Here is a 24,868-nt window from a genome sequence, read left to right as displayed (position 1 = left end):
ATACCTCAAGGTGTGGGATACTCTCAGTTGCAGGACTCTCACCAGGTGTGGGATTGCCCCGGTGCGGGATACCCCTAGGTGTGGGACTCTCACCAGGTGCGGGACTCTCACCAGGTGTGGCAAACCCCCAGGTGTGGGATACCCTCAGTTGTGGGATTGCCCCGGGTGTGGGATTCCTCCAGGTAAGGGAACGTCATCGGCCGGCGCGGGACGATATGCCGGTGGCCCCGCCCTCTCCCATTGTGGTTGCCCGGGGCGTCGGCGCGTGCGCGGCGCGCTGAGCTGCAATCACCCACAATCCAGTGCGGCGGCGGTGTGGGACCGGGCCTACGCCTGAGGCCGGCTGTGGCAAGCAGGAGGAGCGGACACTGACACCCAGGCTGCGATGCCGCCCAAGAAATCCTCGAGTCAACCCAGCAAAAAGGCTGAGCAGAAGAAAAAAGAGAAGGTCATCGAGGTGAGTCGTGGGAGGCGCGGGCGTTGCGCCATTCGCAGCGCCGACAGTTTCGGCCAGGCCAGGCCAACAGAACGTGCGGTCACCCTTCGGCCGCAGCGGAGACAGAGCCAGGGCTGGGAGGAGAAGGGCCCGATTACACACACACACACACACACACACACACCTGTTTGTCTTCTCCACTGCCCTGCTCTGTGCTCAGTTTAATGACCCTGTTAACTCGTGTGTGTTAGGCCCTGAGTGTGTGTGTGTGAGAGAGAGAGAGAGAGGTGGCTCTGTGGGCATGGGGAGGAGGCATGTGAGGGAGGTGGAAATGCTGTGCCCACCCCACCACAGCCTACGGTCAGCGTCTTCTGTTTGGCAAGAACCTACCTTTCGGTTAACAATTCTGATAAAAGCCCAATGACTGTAAATGTTAACTCATGTTTTACAGTTTTTCCCTCTTCCCCTCCCTATCCCTCCGCCCGCCCCGCGCCCCCCATGGCAAGATGCTGCCTGACCCACTGCACATTTCCAACATTTTCTGTTTTCATTTCCTATTTCTTCTTGCTTTTCACAGTGCCTGTTTATAATGGGAGGGGGAACAATGTTTTCTCTGCAGTCCATGTGGTTTTAAGGGCATATTAATCAGAACACTTGGGATAATTTGCAAAATGTCAGCATTGTCTTTTATTTCAAAAGCAAAATATTAGGAGAACTGAGCACATGATGGAATACAAAATATTGGAAATGTTCAGACTTGGCAGTATATGTGGGAAAATTGGATAGCTGATATTTCAAGTTACTGACTTCTTCATTGGCTTGAAATGCAAGCCCTGTTTTGTATATAATTTGTCTGTAGACTGAAGTGATATTAACATTCTTGCATTAAAAATTGTGGCTACTTTAGTATTGCATTATAACATAAGGTGTGTTCTGAAATAACTCCTTATATGTGGACTAAATCAAGAAATGTTTGACAATATCTCTTTTCTAGTGAAAATGAAGACTGGGTGACCAGGACATAAAATTTGGATAGTGGATATAGAGAAAATGTCACCCCTCATGAGGAAGAGCATAATGAGATGTCAGCAATATAAGAGTCATCAAGAAATCCAGTAGGGCGTTAAGATGTGAAACCAACTACCATGGAGTGGGTGAAGGACATGGTATTGGTGTATCTAAAAGAAGCTAGAGAACTATGTTATAGAGAAGGGATAGTTATGGTTTTAGATGAAAACAGATAGGAGCATGTTTGACTGGAGTACAAATACCATCCTGGACCAGATGTGCTGAATGGCCTGCTTCTTTTATTAATTCTGTAATTGCAGGCAACGTAAGGTGTATAAACATAGGACCAAGTGGATGCTATTTAATCTTTTGAGCCTGTTTCACCATTCAGTAAAATCATGGATTCTGCGCTCCATAATTGTTTACTCCCTGTCTAAAGAACAAAAATCTAAATAAATACTTAGTAGCTTTAATAATCTTCGGCTATTGCAAATGTTTTACAGCCAATTAAGTAATTTCAATTAGTCAGTAATATAGGAAGGATTGCATCAAATTTGTGTATCAAACTCCCTCAGATAACAATGTTATAATTATGTAATCTGTAGTAATATCGATTGAGAGATAATAATTGGACTGGACACTTCGAATAACTCCCTTGCTCCTCTTCAAAATAATGCCATTAGATCTTTTACATACTTCTGAAAGAACACTTGGAACCTCGGTTTAACATCCTGTCTGAAAGACCGTACCTCTGACAGTGCAGCACCCCCTCAGTACTGCACTAGATTTCTGAGCTCAAACCTCTGGAGTGGGACTTTAACTCACAACTTTCTAACTCCAGTGTGATCACTATGAATTGAACCACGGCAGTTGTTAGAAATTCTAACATCCACTAAATAATGTTTCAATTTGGTACCATTATCCATCTATGATTATTAGGGAGATGCTTCTTATGTAATAACTTGTCAGATGGTAATTTTGGGAGATTTAGGATGTGTGAATTCAAAAGCAATGACAGAAAAACTAAAAAAAAATACAGGAGTAGCTCATGTCTAGCAACAGCTGTGGAGATAGAAACAGTTAATGGTTAGAGTCTGTTGTGACTCTTTAGAATGGAAGGGAAAAGCGAAGGCTGTTGAGAGTGACGATTTCGATTAAAGTTGGCGAATGATTTACAAAAAAACTGATAGCTTAGCAAAGGTGAAATGCATTAGTGACTGAAATGGCATTGGAGGAAAAATACTTAAACCTAAGGACATCAGCTCAGAATATGCAGACGTAAAAATCACGGTGACTCAGTGCTTAACACTGCTGTCTCACAGTGCCAGGGACCCGGGTTCATTTCCACCCTCAGGCAATTGTCTATGTGGAGTTTGCGCATTCTCCCCATGTCTGTGTGGGTTTCCTCCCACAGTCCAAAGATGCGCAGTTAAGTGGATTGGCTATGTTAAATTGCCCACAGTGTCCACAAATGTGTAGGCTCGGTGAATTAACCATGGGAAATGCAAGATTGGTGTGGGGGTGAGAGTCTGGGTGGGATGCTGTTTGGAGATTCGGTGTGGATAAGACGTTGAAGCAGAAGTAAGCCGTTCAACCCATTGGGTTGTCTATGCTATTCAACAGGATCATAGCTGATCTGATAATCCCTAATTCTACTTTCCTGCCTTTTCCCCATAATCCTTGATTCCTTTACTGGTATTGGGTAAGATGCTGGAGTTGACAAGGTGCCAGCGCCAGATAAGATGCATTCAATGATATTGAAGGCAGTGAAGGTGCAAATAGCAGAAGCACTAGCCATAGTCTTCCCTGGACTTGGGCATGGTGCCAGACATCTGGAGGATTGCAAATGATATGCCCTTGAACAACAGAAATTGCAAAACTTCGACTAGTCAGTTGAGCTTTGGTAATGGGAAAACCTCTGGGAATAATAATTCTAGATAGACTAAAGTCACATGGGTAAATGTGGGTGGAAGTGATGGTGTGGTGGTTTTATCCAGCTGCTAATCTAACTATTGTCCCTTGGCTTATAATCATGTTACGAACACTAAATCACCCACTGTCAACATTCTAGGGGTTCCATTAAACAAAAATTGGTGGCATCAAGAGCAGGTCAAAGGCTAGGAATCCTACCGTGAATAACTTTCTGTCTGACTCCATGTAGCCTGTCCTCCATCTAAAAGTCAAGTGTGATGAAATGTTTCCCATGTGCCTGGATGAGTGCATCAAGATTCCTGATGAAGTGCTTTTGCCCGAAATGTAGATTTTCCTTATCCTCGGATGCTGCCTGACCTGCTAGCTTTTCCAGCCCCACATGCTTGACTCTAATCTCTAGCATCTGCAATCCTCACTTTTGTCTGAGTGCACCATCCATCCAGCAGCTCTCGAAAGCTTGATACCATCCATGACAAAGCAACCTACTTGATTGCCACCACGTCCACTCCCTCTACCACCGACACTCAGTAATAGCATGTGTGCCACCTACAAGTTGCACTGCAGAAATTCAAAGATTCTTAAGAGAGGAGTTTCCAAACCCCCATCCAGAAAGACAAGGCCAGCAAATACACAGAAACACCATCATCTGCAAGCTACTCACTATCCAACTTGAAAATCATTTGTTCAGTGTCCCTAAGTCAAAATCCTCGAACTACTTCCTTGACAATATAATGGATACCTACTGCAGTGGTTCAAGAAGACAGCTCGGGCCCTTGGCTATGAATTAATGATTTCTTTAAAATATTAGGAGATTTAGCATAGACGTTTTTAAGGGAAAATCATGTTTAATTTTCTGGACTACTTTGCATGGATGAGAGGAATCGGTTGATGTGGTTTACATGGATATAATGCAAAGCCATACAGTGGGCTTGAGAAAAGTTAGTTATTGGAATAAAAGGGACAGTAGCAAAATGAATGCAAAATTAGCTGAGTAACAGTTAATTGATATTTTTCAGGACTGAGGAAGCTTTGTAGTGGAGTTCCCCAGTGTGTTGATATTGGGACTCTTGATTTTTCTGATTTATACTCAATCTATTTTAATGTTCAGGGAACAATTTCAAAGCTTGTAGTCAGTACAAAACATGGCAGAACTGTAAACGGAGGAGACAGTTTAGATCTTCAAAAGGACGTTGACAGGTTGGTGGAGTGGGTGGATAGGTAGCTTAGAGTTTCATGGGCAGAGGTGAGGTAACATGTTTGGCAGAAAGAACATGGACAGATAATATAAAACAAACGGTACTCTTAAAAAGTGTACTGGAGCAGAGAGACGTGCATAACTCATTAGGGGTGGCGAGTGCAGTTAAAGCAGACAGTATCTTCGGCTTTATTAATAATGACATAGATTAGAAGAACAGGGAGGTTATACTGAACGTGTGTTTCACATCAGTAAGGCCTCGACTGGAGAATTGTGTATTCTAGTGTAACACTTTAGAAATGATACATTTGGTGAGAGTGCAGAAGAGGTTTTTGAGAATCATTCCAGGGATGAGAAATCTCAGTTCTGAAGATAGTCCCATTTTTCCAAACTATTTGCTTGGAGAGGAGAAGGCTAAGATTGAAGTATTCAAAATCATGAGGTCCAGACCGAGCAGATGGGAAGACACTGTTCCCACTCTTTCAAAAACTCAAGATCAAGATGACACCAATTAAAATTGATTTGTGAAAGAACTAAGTGCCAGAGAAAAAATGTTTTCACATAGTGAGCACTTCACGTCTGGAATGCATTACTACAAGTATGATGGAGGCAGGTTCACGGCATTCAGTTATTAAATCGAAATAATGCGGAGAGGACAGGCGAATGACACTAAGTCAGGATTTGGAGAGCCAAATGTGATGGGCTGAATGGCTTCTTTCTGCTCTGTAACAGTTGAGATTTTCCATCACATCTGCTGGGTACTAATTAATTACTTTCCGAATTGTCTTCTGATTTTTGATTTTTCAGGCAAGACCTCCTTAGGCATTTACATTGAGGTCTGGTAAAGTGATGGCATTTACATTGAGGTCTGGTAAAGTGATGGGTCACATAGCTGAAGGCAACTGCCAACATGATTTCTTAGTATGCTTTATCTTTGGAAGGTTTTCCAATTTGGGGACTTCTTTCTCAAAGGACTGTATCCAAGCAATGCTTGTACCTTTCTTGCTGTGTGCCATGAACTCTCATCGGATATTGATGCCCTGTCAAAGATGCAATTTATCCATCCACACCGCCAATGTATCCTTGCTTTTGCTACCTGAGTACTGATACTTTGCAGTGAAGTGATGTTGTAACAGTAATGTTGCTGTAACGGTAATCTAGAGCCTGGGCTAAATCTCTGAAGCCACAAGTTCAAACGTCATCAAGGCAGCTGGAGAAATTTAAATCTGGAATTGAAATGTAGTATAGTGTAATTCAGTATAATCAATTGTAAAAACCCATCTGGTTTGCTAATGTCTTTTAAGGAAACAAGTTCAGTCCTTGTCTGTCCTACACGTGACTTGAGACTCACTCTGAGCTGTCTCCTCGATGCTGCCTGAATTGCTGTGCTCTTTCAGCACCATTAATCCAGAATCTGGTTTCCAGCATCTGCAGTCATTGTTTTTACCTTGTCTCCTAAAATAACCTAGCAAGCAATTTCATTCAAACACAATTAGGGCATGTCAACAATGCATACATCCCCAGAAAAGAATGTATTTTAAAGTCAGCCTTTCAAGAGCTACTTGTTATCTTGGGTTGCTTATATGAAAATGCTTTTTTTTTGTGGTATACATAAATTTCACAAGTATAAAGCTGGCTTGGCTTTGATTCCTTAAAAGACTTGCAAGAGGTGGAACCTAGGTAAGTAAATTCATCTGCAGTCTGAGCTGTGATATTTTTATCGTGGTGATAGTTGCATTCAGTCTTCATTTGGGACCAGTTGGAAGTATATTGCTGACATGTATATGAACGTTATGCAACTTACCAGCATTTGAGCATCATGCCATCATCCAATCTTAAAATTCTTCTGAACATCCTGTCAGCAATGTTGAATCCCATCTCAACAAGGACACAGTTCTATATTTTGCTCTTTCTTTCTCCCAGGAGCTGTCTGACAATAAACATCATGTCAGTTGTGCTCCTGCCTTTAACAAAAAATTCTGCCAAACATTTCGGTATTGAAGCTGTTATACATTACTCCTGGACAAATCTTTCCAGCATTATCAGCTAGGGAAAATGCAGTTGTAAAAGCCTTGCTTTCCATTATGAAGTGGGCAGTTAAAGCATCTTTCCTGAGCACCACCTTCGTTGAAATTATTTGCAGAGACTTATAACTACATTGCAACTAGCATTTTAATATCCCAGCTGGAATAAGATCAGAATCAATACATTCCCATCTTAAGCACAACTAAATTACCAGAAGATGGTATTGGTTTGGATGAGGTTACATTTACTATATTAATTTGTGTATGTTTATCTGTTTTTGTTCCAAAAATGCTTCGTGAGATTTAAGACCTATCTGTCAGTGAAGCACATAATTTAGCGCACTCAAAATTCCAACAAAGGCAAATCAGCAAATTTAGATGGGTATAAATTGGAGCATGTGATTATTTTATACTCCCAAGGACATGCAGCAGTTTTGATACAGTGGGATGGAAAAATATTCAATGATATAATATGCATGTACATTTTTGTTGTGTACCATGTTTAAAAACAAATCAAGTTAACAAATTATCCTTTCTCATTATTTGAAAGAAAGATGTTTGAACCTTTAAGTGTCTCTATCAGTCTCTTAATTGTATGCAGTCCATTTAAAGATTATTACTTAGAGGTAATGGGACACAAGTGTCTCTGCATAAAATTCCTTGTTTAAACTGAACCCAAAAATGCAACTAACTAGTTAACCAGCTGAGATGAGTTTTTTTTCTGGAAAAACATCTGAAGCTATATTTTAACTAATGTAAGGAAGCTGCATCACCCTGCCTTGTCAACTTTGTTTGCTAGAGATCTATAAAATGTGAAAGCAGCACTTGGTCACCCTGCTGAGCAGACCATGAATGGGAAGGGCTTAGCATGGTATCACATCTGTCAAGGCTGAAAAGGAGGCCAGTTCTATTTCTGAATTTTATTCAACTAATTAAACTTAAGATGTTGCCTTCTTGCTGATCTAGGATAAGACCTTTGGTCTGAAGAACAAGAAAGGAGCAAAACAGCAGAAATTTATCAAAACTGTCACAAATCAAGTCAAGCATGGACAGACGGGTGGAAAACAGGTACAGTAAGTTAACTGTTGAGAGTCTGTAATTTGTGGAACATTTAGTTACATGACTCACTGTATGAAAGCGACACGGTGGCACAGTGGTTAGCACTGCTGCCTCACAGCGCCAGACACCTGGGTTCAATTCCCGCCTCAGGCGACAGACTGTGTGGAGTTTGCACGTTCTCCCCGTGTCTGCGTGGGTTTCCTCCGGTTGCTCCGGTTTCCTCCCACAGTCTAAAGATGTGCTGGTCAGGTGAATTGGCCGTGCTAAATTGCCCGTAGTGTTAGGTAAGGGGTAAATGTAGGGGTATGGGTGGGTTGCGCTTCGGCGGGGCGGTATGGACTTGTTGGGCCGAAGGGCCTGTTTCCACACTGTAAGTAATCTAATCTAATCTAAAGATCAGATAAGTCTGATCAAATTTGAGAGATTAAAAGATTGTGATGAAGAAAGCTTTTCTGTTGAGCTGCAATCCTAGAAAACCCGAAAAAAAAACTTTTAAATGGTTTGAGATTATCAAAGTATTTGTTTTCAGCTAGCTTAAAAAAAATTAGAGGTTTCTATTTGTCAAGGTTTTATTAAGCTGGTCCTATGAGTTGCAGAAGTGAATTGTATTCTATATTATTGATATACCATTAGAACATAAAACTTCTGTCAAAAGATGGAGCAGGGGAGAACTGATGTAAATTACAGTTCTCCCAAGCATAGTTGGTGAGTGCTGCATTTAAATGTTGAGCTTGTGGATGTAAGTTTGCTTGCTGAGCTGGAGGGTTTGGTTTCAGATGTTTTATCACCATACTAGGTAACATAATCATTGAGCCTCTGGTGAAACGCTGGTGTTATGTCCCAATTTCTATTTGTGTTTAGGTTTCTCTGGGTGTTTGGTGATGTCATTTCCTGTTCATTTTGTCAAGATGGTAGATGGGGTCCAAATCAATGTGTTGGTTGATAGAGTTCCAGTTGGAATGCCATGCTTCTAGGAATTCTTGTGGGTGCGTCTGTCTGGCTTGTCCTAGGATGGATATGTTGTCCAAGTCAAAGTGGTGTCCTTCCTCATCTGTATGGAAGGATACTAGTGATAATGGGTCATGTCTTTTTGTGGCTAGTTAATGCTCATGTATCATGGTGGCTAGTTTCCTGCCTGTTTGTCCAGTGGAGTGTTTGTTACAGCCCTTGCAAGGTATTTTGTAAATGATGTTCGTTTTGCTTATAGGGTCTTTTAACGAGTTTTGAGAAGATTTGTAGCTCTGGTTGATGTAGGTTTGCTCGCTGAGCTGAAAGGTTCATTTCCAGATGTTTCGTTACCTTTACTGGGTAACATCTTCAGTGGGCCTCATGTGAAGTAATGCTGAAAATTCCTGCTTTCTATTTATTAACATCACTGATGTCTGGAAATGAACCTTTCAGCTCAGCAAGCAAACCTACATCTAAAAGGGTCTTTTAAGTTCATTAGCTATTGGTGGGACAACACACCCATCCTAGGACAAGCCAGACGGAGGCACTCACGAGAATTCCTAGAAGCATGGCATTTCAACTGGAATTCTATCAGCAAACACATCGACTTGGACCCCATCTACCATACTCTCGGAAAAAGAACCAGAAATGACATCACCAGACACCCAAAGAAATCTAAACACACAAATAGAAAGTGAGACATAACACCAGCGCTTCATTGGAGGCTCTCTGATGATGTTACCTAGTATGGTGACAAAACATCTGAACCCGAACCTTTCAGCTCAGCGAGCAAACTCAAATCCAGGACCTCAACCTGAGCTACAAATCATTTCAAAGCTTGCTAAATGTTGAGCTTGTTTGCTTTCTTCTTTCTTAGGTACCCTTTGAAGAAAAGAAGTCGAAAAAAGATGATAAAAAGAAAGAACTCCAAGAGTTGAATGAACTTTTTAAACCTGTAGTAGTTGCTCAGAAGATCAGCAAAGGTATTTTTACTGTTTGTCAGCTTTGACATCCACAACTAAATCAAAATAGAATGAATAATTTTACAATTCCTGTAGGTACTGATCTTTTAAAAAGTGGTGAGAGCTCCTCAGTCACTTATAGAACCTCATGAGTCCACATTTGAAAACTTCTACTGTATCAATCATAGTAAAATCAACAGGATTGCCTACTAAGCCTTGCTTGGTCTCGTACACTAAACTGCAGAAAAGGTATTCCCTGTTAACTTAACACAACCGAAAATCCAGACCACATGTATATATTACACTAGCCTCTATAGAATTGTAACCTTGTGGTTAAAGTCTAATGCTTCTCCCAGTTTTAACAGGATCTCCTTTCCTGTGAAGTCCCTTTGCCCCCCCCCCCCATTTGAACATAAACAATTGGACTTCTCATTGGAAGGTTCCCAGGTGATTCCATGAACTTATCAGAATCCTTATTTTCTCAAGTATAGGCTTTAACCTCCGTGGCCTCCATTTCGTGGTTAGCCCAAAACCAGTCGTTTTACCTAGCACAGGTGACGATTGTGGGTTGTCTTCCCCAAAGCCTTCAGTCCGGCTTCTCATGACAGTCTGCAAACAGCTCTCTTCCTTTTGAGTCCAGGTGTCACGTGTGCACCGTTGTCATGATCTGGACCTCCGGTCCTGATGACAGCGAGCTCAAAAGGACTTGTCTCCAAATAGATTTTGTGGCTTTCTCCACTACTTAGTGTTGCCTGGAATTAGAGGTTGTCTAAAGGATAGCCATCATGGAATTACCAGTAGTAATAACAAAAAGCACTCTGTCAATTTTAAAATATCTCAATTGCCTTAAAATATTTTGCACTTCATTGTATCACCTAATGTATAACAGTGCTTCACTCATGTTAATGCCACTACTTTAGACACAGAAAATGGTTATGGCTGTACTGATTCTGCTTGTGGTCAGAACTATGCAGCTTGATGAACATTTGTCAGAGTAAGTTTACCTGCTAGTCGGACTCATTGATCCAGTTGTTTTAGTGCAGCTGTTGTATAATCACGTTATTGCATATACACAAGATTGGTTATGCTTTGATCTGCAATTCTCAACATTATCTCAAAACAGTGCATTTTTTAAATTTACTACTTTCTTTTAATAGCACACTATGCACAGGATTACCCTGAACTGACATTGCCTGTTTTCCATTCTAAGCATGTCTTTACTGTTATTTCAAAGCTACTTAGGCTTCTTCCCCACCCTTACCCCACTTTTCTCGTCTGGCTTTTAGTTTAGAATCGTAAGCACAGAAAATGTTCAAAACACAAAGAAATTGTGCATGCTGTCCTTTCTGTTACTGTTTGCACGATCAACTCAGCTCGTCAGAGTATTTGTTGAAGGTTTGTTTTTGTTTTTATGTGGAAGCCTGTGTCTTTTGGCATGCCATTAGGTTTATTGCTGGTTCCCCTGCTGTTTGCAGTCTACATAAGTGATTTGGGCACAGGCAAAGGAGGTCTTATTGGTGAGTTTGCAGCTGACATGAAATATGGGGGTATGGTAAATAGGAAGAAGGCTTTAAACTGCAGGATGATATTTCCGTGCTGTACATCTCTGGCAGTCAGACTGGTGAGATGGACAGAACAATTGTAGATTAAGTTTAATTCTGAAAAGTGTAAAATGACATCTTTTTGGGAGGACAAACAAGGCAAGGGAATGATTAATGAATGTTAGGGCCTGTGTAGTACTGACGATCAGTAGGACGTTAGTGTTCATACACACAAATCCTTGAAGGTAACAAGACAGATGGATAGGATGTTTAAGAATGCATATGAAATGCTTACCTTTATTAGTCAAGATCTAGAATACAAGATCTAGACAGATATGGTGGAGCTGTAAATGACATTGGTTAGGCCACAGCTGGAGTTCAGTATGCAGTTCTGGTTGCCACACTATAGGAAATACATGATCCCTCTGGAGAGAGTGCAGAGAAGGTTCATCTTGATATAGCCTGAGCTGAAGCATTTCAGTTATAAAGAGAGATTACATAGGCTAGGCTTGTTTTCCTTAGAGCAGAGAAGGCTAAAGGAGGACATGATTAAGATCTACAAAATTGAGACACATAGGGGAAAGTTTATTGATATCAAGCTTATCTATCAGGAGGCATTGATTTAAGGAAAGGGGCAGTAGGACTAAGGGGCATTTGAGGAATTTTTTTTTCATCCAGAGGGTGGTCGGTATATGGAATGCACTGCATGACAGGATGGTGGAGGCAGAACCGTTACAACATGTAAGAAGTGTTTAGGTGTACACATGAAACACTATATACTATTACAAGATTATGGACTAAGTGTTGGGAATGGGGCTAGAGTAAAACTATGTTGCTATTATCCATAGGACCATAGGGCTATGCTCTCATTAGACAGAAATAACTAATGATGAGTTTAACCTGAGGGTCACCATGCCTCAGGTAAGTGGCAAGGTTGAGAAGGCAGGACTTTTATGGTAACTTCAGCAATTGTATTGTGCTTGATGACTTGTTCAAATACAATGGGCTGAAGAACCTATTTCTATGCTATAATGTTCCAACACTCATCCTATACCTTCCCTTCTACCTCATGCTGCTGTTCTGTTGCGCTGAATTTTTTCCTGTTTGGATACTCCACCAAAACTCCTGGAAGGCCTTAAGCATATCTTCCTCCAGCAGGTTCTTGGCCATGGCTTTCCAGGACCTAACTGCTTACTGTGGAAAGAATTTGATTTCATGTCTGCATTGATTCTTTGCAAGCAGCTTAAATTAATGTCCTCTGTTCGACATCATTTTTGCCAATACGATCAGTTTATCTATCCGCTTTGTCCAGAAGTGCCTTATTTTCAGAAGGCGCATCGGTGCATTTTCGGAAGGATATGAAAGCATTACAGTAAGTGCAGATAAGAATAAGGAGGTTGATTTCATAGATGGACTTTGTTTATCTGGCTAGATTGGAATAATTGTGATCCATCTACTTAAGAGAAGGTTGAAAGGAAATTTCTATCACTTTTTTTTCAACATTCTCAAAGAGAATAGACTCAGCTTCTCCAGTCCAACCATGGAATTGAAGTCCTTCATCCAGGGATTGGATCTTATAAATCTTGACTGCACCCTTTATGTTGCCATTAGATCCTTCCTAAAATACATTGCCCCAAATTGGACTCAACCTTCCAGTTGAGTTGAAATCACAGTTTGATAAATGATCATTGTGAACTCACTGCTTTTGCTTTTGACGCGCCACTTTGTAAGAAATGAGGTCTTGTAATGCCTTTTTAAACAATTTGCAAACCAGTTTATATACAGACCTTTTAGTTCTGTACCCTTGATTTAATATCGTCTCCTCATTCTTCCTAACAAAATGTACCTACTCTCACCCCGTATTAACTTTTATTTCCCTGTGTCCACTCATCCCATCAGTCAGTATTTGTCCACTGAAGTCAACTGTTATCCTGCTCACAATTCACTATTTATTTTGCAGATGGAACAAAACTTTTTAAGTTGTGACCTGCATGTCAAAGTCTAGATCATTAATGTTTATCAAGCAAAGAATTCCTGTTATCTCCCAGTTAATCACCTTGTTTCTTCAGCCTGGAAAACAATTGTTCATGATCTATGTCTTGTCAACTTTGCACTTATGCGGCCACTCCCCCCCAAAAAAAGTTTTATCTTTGCTAGCAAGTCAATTATGTGGCACCTTGTCAAAATCTTTTGAGTCATGCGGTGCTGTTTATTTGTCTCTGGCTGAACTTCCAGAACTGAATGCAGGTTGTGGAGCAAGATGGACTGAGGGAACTTGTGCACAATTTGACTGGTCCCCTTTGGCTGCCAGGCACATTCAAAATCATACTATCCATGATACACTCAATCTTGCAGGTTGTCTGCATTGACTCCATTTGTACACGCTGAAGAAACCTTGGTGCTCTAGCTGATGCCCCTCCCTGTATATATGGTTCTCCAGGACACTAAGCATCCTGGAATTCTTACTCAGTAGAATGTGTATTGTGGTCTGGGGTACCCTGCCACATCTCTCTTTATTTGGCCAATTGAAGTAAGTAATAAACTAAATACTACTGTATCTTAAAACTGAAACTCTTAGCAACCAATACTCTCTAATTAAGTCACTTCTGTTTTTTATTACTTTGCTCCCTGACACTTACCTTTCATTCCAACCTGCTGCTCAGCCCAGAACTTCAACTATGCACTCACCCTCCAGACTTTCCAAACAAGCTATCAGTTCCCTAATATCCATTGATTCACATGATTCCTTTATTGATTTGTTCTCATTCTGTCATCTGCTGACTCCAAGCCGCCACTTTTTTACCTGTTAGTCTCTGGCAGTGTTTTCCCTTGAGCTCACTTTCTCTGACGTGCCCTGTATCTTTCCCAATTATTACACTATCTTTCACTGTCTGTTTCCTACATTGTTTTTTTTTTCTCCTATTTCAGCAGCAACTTCAATACAGCATCGCAGGACATTGGGCCAGCAAGAATAGTGCACCATATCAGTCTGATTCTTCAATTCTTCATAGACCTGCACAGACTTTGGTAGGGAGAGAGATGTTTCAGAAATCAGCTGATGACATTAACTGCATTAATATAAAGGATGTACTAACATCCAGAATCCCCTGCTGCCCTTCCCCCTCCCCAATCAAACGCCAGCCTTAGCCCTAAGAAATGCATATAAACTGTGTGTCATAATGCTGAGAATTCTGGACAATTTTATCACAGAAATAACTTTAACAGAAACAATCTGTTAAATATCCTTCTTAGCAACTGCTGTAGTGCTGGAGTTTTACAACTGACTACATTTGCAACTCCATTTATTTGCATTGGACTGTGTTTTCCTGTGCATGTTTCTATTACTGATTCTAAAAATCTGTTTGCAAATGTTTGGACAGAGATAGCACATAACAGTGATTGAGGTCTATCATGTTCTAGTGGAGGAAAGTGTTATAGTGACCTTAATGAGGAACTATAGAAATCATTGCCAAATGTGAACCTTTTTGATGAAAGTTAAAAAGAGAAACTTTTGAGAAGAAAAACATAGTCAAAAACAAGATCTCCGGAGGAGGAAGAATAAGATTTTATTTCTGACTGTCTAAACTTAACTTCTGTTACTTAGGCCAAGTAATTGAAGATTTCAATTGTAGAGGATAAATTCTGAAATAGCACTGATTTCCATGTTGGAATATTGAGTAAAATACATTTGCTTTGAGTTGAAATTATTCCTATTCTTAATGGGATAGTTTGGTCAGAATACATCCATATAATATATTTTAATTTTATTACAGCTATGGAAACCTTTTTTGTGTAGTCTCTTTCCTGCGATTGATAGTAATGGAGCAGTCCTTGTGTTGATTTACAGTGGCACTTCTTATGTGCATCATTTTGGTTTATTATTGAAACCACAAAGCAAGAAGGGCACCCCTTCCCCTGTAACTTTTACAGCAGAAGTTTCTGACTCTTTGTACAGTTTCTTCATTCAACAACAAGCAACAATTTGAACATAGGGTCTCATTCCAACTTGTTGTGCTCCTTCATAGTCCTTATCACACAGTTCCCCTTTCAATTTGTAACCAATTTTATTATCTTTAACTTTCTGATGTATTTACTTTGGTGTAAAGTGCATGAAATTCTCAGCTGTAAATGAGCTGCTTGAATTTTCAACAATTTCTTTTTGCTTAGTCTCAGATCCCCAGTGACATTACTGTGTAATTCCAACTAATTAGTATAATGGATAAAAGCATTAAAAAGTCAAGTAAAGGTAGAGTTACGACTGTATGTTATAACTTGTTTGCTTTCCCTTCTAGGAGCAGATCCCAAATCTGTGGTGTGTGCTTTTTTCAAGCAAGGTCAATGTACTAAGGGTGACAAATGCAAGTTTTCACATGACCTATCTTTGGAAAGGAAGAGTGAGAAGCGCAGTATGTATGTAGATGCACGGGACGAAGAGCTTGTAAAAGGTATGTTGACAAAGCAGAGATTTAATAGAAGTTTTTTTTAAAAAGAGTACCTTTTGATTTGATCTTCTCTCAGTTCCCTCTTTTTTTGTTTAAAAAGTAAACTATTTGTGAAACGTTTTCAGTGCTTCTAACTGAGCATATTCCAAGAATGTTTTTATGGGGCAAACATAATGATTAACTTGCCTCTACTCATTCAGCCTTTATGATTTCATCATTAAGTACTATTCTTAATGTGAATTACTTGAGCATTCTAGCAGATTATGCAATAGATAATGAAACCAAGTGAAGAGCACTTTTTTCATAGCTTAATTCAATAATACCTTCCCACACCAGTTACTGCATGATGTGAATGTGATTGAAAGTTCCATTGAGAGACTTGATTTTAGAAAGTAGATGCTTTGTAAAAATCCCCTTGAGCTGAAGATGAGGATTGCAGTTTACCTCATGATGTACCTCTGGATCCATTTTTAATGTTGTATGGTATTTAACTTTGGTTCTGCTTTGCTTTACTTGCTTTGTTTCAGACAATGTGTTTAATTTCTTTGGCTGTGGATATGCCTAGTAAGAGTTTTATCCAATCTTTCTGCTTGGCATGGATTAATTAATATCTGAAGAAATTCCCACATTACCCTTCTTTGAAGAGAATGTGTTAATATTAAGTGTACTGAAAGTACAATGTACTTTAATTTTAGAGTTATTTGTTCAAAAAGATTCAAACTCCCCATAGTAGTGCAACTTTATTCACTTATTCATGACTTTTTGCTCTAGAATTGAATTAATAGGTAATTTAAAAGAAGCAACTTTGAACTGAGTGAATTGTACCTGCATTGTCTACAAAATCTATTTTGCATTTATTGCAATAAATCATCAACAGTTTTTTTTTAAGTTAAGAATAAGACTCTGAACTTGTGTTTATTGACCATGATTAACTATCTCGGCATGATGGTATTTGTATTTTGGCAATGCACAGTGAAATGTCACTTTTATCCAAACTGTCTCATTAAGTCTGATGTATTGTGCATTACCAGATAACCAGAGCAAGTTCTTCTGTCAAAAATTAATTTTGCAAGAAGGAACTTCATCTTTTATTTTGGGAGTGTTTTATTTGTATTGCATTGAAATATAGAACATAGAACAATACAGCACAGAACAGGCCCTTCGGCCCACGATGTTGTGCCGAACTTCTAACCTAGATTAAGTACCCATCCATGTACCTATCCAAATGCCGCTTAAAGGTCGCCAATGATTCCGACTCTACCACTCCCACGGGCAGCGCATTCCATGCCCCCACCACTCTCTGGGTAAAGAACCCACCCCTGACATCTCCCCTATACCTTCCACCCTTCACCTTAAATTTATGTCCCCTTGTAACACTCTGTTGTACCCGGGGAAAAAGTTTCTGACTGTCTACTCTATCTATTCCTCTGATCATCTTATAAACCTCTATCAAGTCACCCCTCATCCTTCGCCGTTCCAACGAGAAAAGGCCGAGAACTCTTAACCTATCCTCGTACGACTTCCTCTCCATTCCAGGCAACATCCTGGTAAATCTTCTCTGCACCCTCTCCAAAGCTTCCACATCTTTCCTAAAGTGAGGCGACCAGAACTGCACACAGTACTCCAACTGTGGCCTAACCAAAGTCCTGTACAGCTGCAACATCACTTCACGACTCTTGAATTCAATCCCTCTGCTAATGAACGATAATACTCCATAGGCCTTCTTACAAACTCTATCCACCTGAGTGGCAACCTTCAAAGATCTATGTACATAGACCCCAAGATCCCTCTGTTCCTCCACCTGACTAAGAACCCTACCATTAACCCTGTATTCCGCATTCTTATTTGTTCTTCCAAAATGGACAACCTCACACTTGGCAGGGTTGAACTCCATCTGCCACTCCTCAGCCCAGCTCTGCATCATATCTAAGTCCCTCTGCAGCCGACAACAGCCCTCCTCACTGTCCACAACTCCACCTATCTTCGTATCATCTGCAAATTTACTGACCCACCCTTCGACTCCCTCATCTAAGTCATTAATAAAAATTACAAACAGCAGTGGACCCAGAACTGATCCCTGCGGAACTCCACTTGTAACTGGGCTCCAGGCTGAATATTTACCATCTACCACCACTCTCTGCCTTCGACCGGTTAGCCAGTTTTCTATCCAATTGGCCAAATTTCCCTCTATCCCATGCCTCCTGACTTTCCGCATAAGCCTACCATGGGGAACCTTATCAAATGCCTTACTAAAATCCATGTACACTACATCCACTGCTCTTCCCTCATCCACATGCTTGGTCACCTCCTCGAAGAATTCAATAAGACTTGTAAGGCAAGACCTACCCTTCACAAATCCGTGCTGGCTGTCCCTAATCAAGCAGTGTCTTTCCAGATACTCATAAATCCTATCCCTCAGTACCCTTTCCATTACTTTGCCTACCACAGAAGTAAGACTAACAGGCCTGTAATTCCCGGGGTTATCCCTATTCCCTTTTTTGAACAGGGGCACAACATTCGCTACTCTCCAGTCCCCTGGTACCACCCCTGTTGCCAGTGAAGACGAGAAGATCATTGCCAACGGTACTGCAATTTCCTCTCTTGCTTCCCACATAATCCTAGGATATATCCTGTCAGGCCCGGGGGACTTGTCTACCCTCAAGAAATATAGTATTGTCAAGACAATGTATCTCTTGGTGGCAGTTGTCATTCTTTAACTTCTGTGTAAATCTATATATTTATATAATATAAATTGGAATTATGATTTATATATTTCACATGAATTATTTAAATTGAGTTACTTTTACTGTGATGTATAGTGAGGCAACATCAGCAGCAGAGAGTTGTGTGACTGGTTAATGTTTGATTCTGTTGGTTGAGGGAGTTGACTGACGTATCATAATTTGTATCTTTACACAACGTTCTGTAAAGAACTTAGTCCTTTGGTACTTTTATCACTCCCCTCCAAAGCTTGGCTTCATAGTTGAAAGGTTGCAGCCATAAAGCAATTTGAACTTGTATTGCACAGTATGATTCCCATGAATTGATAACCCTTAAAAAGGTATGATTTTCTAATGACTAGCTGGAAGACTCACTTGACACGATTTCACATAATTCAGATCAAATATACTCTGACCTACAGGAAAACGTCTGAAGTCATTTGTCAAATGACCAGAAAAATCCTGCTCCCCAGTTGTATTATACTCCATTCTCAAGGAACCAGTCCAAAACTATTTTCAGATCCTGATGATTTTTTGTTTCTTTTTTTGTAAGAAAACTACTGACTTTCATGGTGTCTATTATCCTGAAACATCCTCCCACTAATTAAAGCTAGATGAACCTTCTGCATTCTCATTCATTTTCTTTATTCAATCTCAGCACAAGCTCCCAACGCATTCTGCATGGTAAAGCAGAGAAACTAGTTGTTCCTTTCTGCCCCGTGTCCCCCATATTCTGCTTGGTGAACAACAGAAACTAGCTGCTCACTTTTGTTCACCCCCCGCCCTGCAGATTCTTATAGACTGCTCAATATTGTCAGCCGCTACTACACTGGCTTTCTCTGGACAGTTTCCCTTCAGACCCCACTCCACAGCAACTCATACCTAGGTAGAAATGTTTATTAGCTATCTTCTAAATTCCCATTGTGTTTGCTTTTAAATTAAGCAGGCAGTTATTGCTATTCATTAAGCTTTGCATTCCTAAAACCTTCTGAGTACAAACAGCGTATTCACTGTTGGTACAACTGCTCTGTCCATTGTTGACCAGTTTGAATGCCTTATGGTTCTTGCTAGTACGTTAATCTGGGTCTTGCTGATCTTTTGATGAGTAAGCCTCTCTGGTTTATCAAATAAGAGTTAGGATCAGGCATGTTACACATTATTATTTAATTCTTCTCCTAAATAAGCCAGCCCCAAACCATATATTTTTAAATTTTATATTTCTAATAACAACAAGAGTCGTGCTTTCTTCTATCAGTTTCTCATAATGGTATTACAATTATTTAGCCAATTATGTAACATTAATATTTAGTAAAACAATCCAATTTGTTCATGTCCTGCAGCAGTGAAATACTGATTTTTTTTTCTATCAATAGTTAAGGACAGTAACAGAGTAGTAATGTTACAGAACAAGAGTAATATAAGTTGAAGTAGTTAGTAATTCTGAATTTTAAAAAGCTATAATAAAGATTGTTATGAAATCCTATCTGATTCCCTAGTCTCCATTCAGGAGACACAATCTGCATTCCTTCTCCTGTCTGTCTGACATTGGTTTGTGATTCCATCTTAAATGCCCTATTGAAATAACCAAGTATGTTACCCAGTTTTTAGGGCAATTAGGGATGAGCAATAAACACTGACCTAACCAGTAATAAACTCATTCCAAGCACGCAGTTTTGTTTTCCCCACAACGACTTAATGTTGTGTAGTTATTGAGCCTTGCTGCGTCAAATTCCTAATTGATTTTCCATTTTCTACATTTTACTGAAATCAACTTTTGAACAGTGCTCCATCCCATTTGAAGTGCAATTAATGAACTGGGTTTATCTAATTGAAATCAAATGTTAATTTTTTTTTCTTAGACACAATGGAAAATTGGGATGTCAGAAAACTGGAAGAAGTTGTACAAAAAAAGCATGGTGATGCAGAACAGAAGAAAACTGTAATAGTAAGTACACTATAAGGAAGTCCAGTGTGCAGTGCTGATGCAGAGGCATATCATTGATTCCAGAGGCACTCAACATTGATTCAAAATTTTCTAGCACACCAGTGATACAATGTGGCTAATGCTGTGCAGCCTAATTCACTGTTGTGACACAGAATTCAAATTTTGGTGGTGCAAGTGCAGATAGCATAGACAGTATTCCTTCTACTGCAAAATGGGTGTTTTGTTAGCATTATTTAAAGAATAATGCATTCAAACTACTAATATGATTTGTTGGAAATTTTATTGCATGCTGCAGTACTTTGAGCTGTTTTGAAGGTACGAAGAATTTCTACTTTTATCAGTGTGTTGCTGAATTCTGTTTGAGGGTGAAGAGGTATTGTAAGGATTAGGTGACCAGTCCATGCCCAGGCTACACCAGGTATGGAGACAGGAGTGGCAGTGTCTTTAGATTTGCAGGATGTAGGCAAATGGAGCAGATACTATGCAGAGATTAACCTGACTGCTGTAGCCTTTTCCAAGTTGGAATCTGTTTTCTAGTCTTGTCAGGAGGCTATATTACAGGACAGCTGGTTAACATCTTATATTTGCATATTCATCAGTGTCCACTTGGGTGCTCCCCCACTGAGATCATTACTTGAGTTCTGTTCAGTAGTATTGACCTACAATTTATTTCACCAATAGACTGTTATGAGAACCATGATATGGGCTTATAAATCATCTGCCGACATTTCCGCCATCTCCAAAAAGACCCCACCACCACCAGCGATATATTTCCCTCCCCACCCCTTTCCGCCTTCCGCAAAGACCGTTCCCTCCATGACTACCTGGTCAGGTCCATGCCCCCCTACAACCACCCTCCCATCCTGGCACCTTCCCCTGCCACCGCAGGAACTGCAAAACCTGCGCCCACACCTCCTCCCTCACCTCCATCTAAGGCCCTAAAGGAGCCTTCCACATCCATCAAAGTTTTACCGGCACATCCATTAATATCATTTATTGTATCCGTTGCTCCCGATACAGTCTCCTCTACATTGTGGAGACTGGACGCCTACTAGCAGAGCACTTTAGGGAACATCCCGCACCAATCAACCACACCGCCCTGTGGCCCAACATTTCAACTCCCCCTCCCACTCTGCCGAGGACATGGAGGTCCTGGGCCTCCTTCACCGCCGCTCCCTCACCACCAGATGCCTGGAGGAAGAACACCTCATCTTCCGCCTCGGAACACTTCAACCCCAGGGCATCAATGTGGACTTCAACAGTTTCCTCATTTCCCCTTCCCCCACCTCACCCCTGTTCCAAACTTCCAGCTCAGCACTGTCCCCATGACTTGTCCTACCTGCCTATCTTCTTTTCCACCTATCCACTCCACCCTCCTCCCTGACCTATCACCTTCATCCCCTCCCCCACTCACCTATTGTACTCCATGCTACTTTCTCCCCACCCCACCCTCCTCTCACTTATCTCTCCACGCTTCAGGCTCTCTGCCTTTATTCCTGATGAAGGGCTTTTGCCCGAAACGTCAATTTTGCTGCCCCTCAGATGCTGCCTGAACTGCTGTGCTCTTCCAGCACCACTAATCCAGAATCTGGTTTCCAGCATTTGCAGTCATTGTTTTTACCTTACAAACAACCAAGCTATGTGCAGTGCTCGTATCTAATTGGTAGCTAAGAAACAGGTTTTTCATTAGTACGGTGCTGTTCCCTTTTTCTTTCTGCCTATACTGCACCTGGGTGGTCAGCATATCATCCTTGTTGTAAATCAGGAACTCCAGGTTCGTACATTTGGCAACTTTTTATTATCAGAAAGTAAGGTGATGTCCTTGGTGTCAAGAAGGGACATAAAGGAGGAACATGCTCTTATCCTCAATGTTCTCAGCAATGTTGTATGCTGTGGTATCCCAATCACTGCAGTCCCATGATTTGGAAACCCGTCGCCCCGGAGGGAAATGCACATGACTTTCTTCTGCCAGTTCTGCTCTAATTTTTTTACTTGTTGTTTTGCTGGGTTCATTTACTAGGCCGTTATTTATTGCCTTTGAGCTGTTGTATGTCACCTTTCCTGAAAGAAAGAGGGCTAATGGTCAGTGTCTGGATGATGTCAGCATTTTTCTTACAATTTATTTGCATAATGTGCCAGCAAAGCTGAATAGCTGGAGGAATATGGAAGCCATGCAGGTGGATTGACTGTTAATGCAAGTTCTGGGTATTAATGGAAGAGCCTTTAATGGGGAGAACAGGAAAGAAAACTGCTGGTGCAGATAGGATGTTGATTGGGTCTGAGGTTCACTGCAGAGTATGTGAACTTGGTAATCTGGTGAGAAAGTGTCATGCATTCACTGTTGAATTGTTGGTCTTTTTGTTACACTGCTGGATAATCCACAGCTACAAGGCATTTACAATCTTGGTCGCCTGCTTGAACTCCATTCTTGAACACCACCTCTTCCTTTTTCTCCTTTTTTATTCTCCTTCTTGTCGTCCTTTTTCTCCTCCCTCCTCCCTCTCACCCTGGCCAAAAAAAACCCCTCTCTGACCTGATATTCAATTTACCACGATATAACATGTCTATTCTCGGAAGAGCAGACTAGCTGTGTTTGCCTGGCCTGCTAACTGACTGCGGTGGAATTTGGAGAAGTGATCAATCGATCAATCAAAGTGGATCAACTCAGCTAAGCACTTAATCATGTCATTGAGGTTGATGCAACAAGTTTGGATATTAACTGCCTTCATCAGTGGAACTTCAATGACGAGCAGATGTCCTGCTTTTAAGTGCCAACACCAGTTTTTTTGCACCCCCTGAAGACTGTCAGGGTGGTTGGCTCACTTGGCTAAATGGCTGGTATGTGGTTCAAGATTGTATTTAACAGCAGGGTTTCAGTTCCCGTTTGGTTGAGTCAGACTTGAGACCTGCATCCTTCATTTGCCTCTGAATGTGGAAAGAAGTGTGTGGTGAACCAACACTGAAAAAAAAACTATCAAGAAAATTGCTTAACATGAAGCATCAATAAACAGTCGGCCAAGGATTGCCCTTGGACAAAGCACCCTTGACATGTCATGATAGAGACTTTTTTTTTCCCAATCACACGAGGTGTCAGAAGCTCCCTGTGGGAAGGGGTGTGATTTGATGAAAGTTTGTTTTTAAAGTTTGCTTGATTGTTCAGCATTATTGGTATCAGACCACAACTGTCACAAATGTTTGTTGTGACTGAAGTTAGCTCATCTTAGTCATCCAGAGTCATTACATTTGTTTTCATGTTTGTACTTAAAGGAAGATTGGCCTTCCAGGAAATTTGTGTATGTGTACATTTGGTTAATCTTAACAGTTTCCAGCGTAGAATTGGTTTTGTTACTCCAAAGCTGCAAAGGTTTTGAAGAATTAGAATAGTTACTACTTTTGCAGATGTTGTAGAAAGATCTGGTGGCAATTCCTACTTTGGGAAGGAAAGTAAGAAAACTGTTTTCCCCAATTTTTTTTTCCTTCCAGTACCTCTGAGTTACACGAGTTCCATTCCAAAGGAGAGAGAACTTACCTTTACTTAATGGAGCAAAGCACATTTCAGTTGCTTTTAAATAAGTATAAATTTTGATATGCAATTTGTTATCATGGTATTTTGATATTTAATAAGATTAAATCACATGGAATACAGGGTGAACTAGCCATTTTGATACAGAACTGGCTCAAAGGTAGGAGACAGAGGGTGGTGGGGGAGAGTTGCTTGTCAGACTGGAAGTCTGTGACCAGCGGTGTGCCACAAGGATTGGAGCTGGGTCCACTGCTTTTCGTCATTTAAATGATTTGGATGTGAACACAGGAGGTATGGTTAATAAGTTTGTAGATGACACCAAAATTAGTGGTGTACTGGACAACAAAGGAGGTTTCCTCGGAGTACAAGGGGACCTTGATCAGGTAGGCTGATGGGCAGTGGAGTGCCAGATGGAGTTAATTTAGATAAATGTGAGGTGCTGAATTTTGGTAGGGCAAATCAAGGCAGGACTTATTCACCTTAATGATAAGGTTCATGGTTCCTTTAAAGTGGAGTACCAGGTAGACAGGATAGTGAAGAAGGCATTAGGTATGCTCGCCTTCATTATTCGGTGCATTGAGTGTAGGCGTTGGGAGGTCATGTTGCGGCTGTACAGGACATTGGTTAGGTCACTATTGAAATACTGCTTGTAATTCTAATCTCCCTCCTACAGGAAGGCTGTTGTGAAATTTGAAAGGCTTCAGAAAAGATGTACAAGGATGTGCCACGGTTGGAGGATTTGAGCTGTAGGGAGAGACTGAATAGGCTAAGGCTATTTTCCATGGAGCATCAGAGGCTGAGGGGTGACCTCAGATGTTTATAAAACTAAGGGCCATGGATAATGTGAATAGCCAGAGTCTTTTCCAAGCGGTGGGGGAGGCTAGAGCTAGTGGGCACAGGTTTAAGGTAAGTGGGGAAAGATATAAAAGGGACCTAAGTGGCAACATTGTCATGAAGAGGGTGGTGCATGTATGGAATGAGCTGCCAAGGAAGTTGTGGAGGCTGGTAGAATTACTATATTTCAGCAAGATCTGAATGGGTATATGATTAGAAAAGGTTTCGAGGGATATGGACCAAATACTGTTAAATGAGACTAGATTAATTTTTAGGATATCTGGTTGGCATGGATGAGT

The 24,868-nt window shown here is 40.8% G+C and overlaps 1 protein-coding gene across 1 annotated transcript in view; it reads left to right on the top strand.

Moving 5' to 3' along the window:
* The first annotated feature begins 300 nt into the window (after window positions 1-300).
* The window catches only part of zc3h15 (zinc finger CCCH-type containing 15), a 35,774-nt gene continuing 11,206 nt past the window's right edge, over window positions 301-24,868 (top strand). Inside the window, exons 1-5 of the mRNA XM_043693449.2 lie at window positions 301-457; window positions 7,562-7,663; window positions 9,480-9,585; window positions 15,398-15,550; window positions 20,127-20,212. Coding sequence (XP_043549384.1) covers window positions 386-457; window positions 7,562-7,663; window positions 9,480-9,585; window positions 15,398-15,550; window positions 20,127-20,212 — 519 coding nt within the window. The 5' untranslated portion in view covers window positions 301-385. The remainder of the gene's footprint in view (window positions 458-7,561; window positions 7,664-9,479; window positions 9,586-15,397; window positions 15,551-20,126; window positions 20,213-24,868) is intronic.

The sequence above is a fragment of the Chiloscyllium plagiosum genome, unplaced genomic scaffold (assembly GCF_037043375.1).
Source record: "Chiloscyllium plagiosum isolate Xiang-an unplaced genomic scaffold, Cpla_swu_hap1 HiC_scaffold_7, whole genome shotgun sequence".
Lineage (NCBI taxonomy): Eukaryota > Metazoa > Chordata > Chondrichthyes > Orectolobiformes > Hemiscylliidae > Chiloscyllium > Chiloscyllium plagiosum.
Note: the sequence above shows the minus strand (reverse complement) of the source record. Positions and strands in the feature narration are given on the sequence as shown.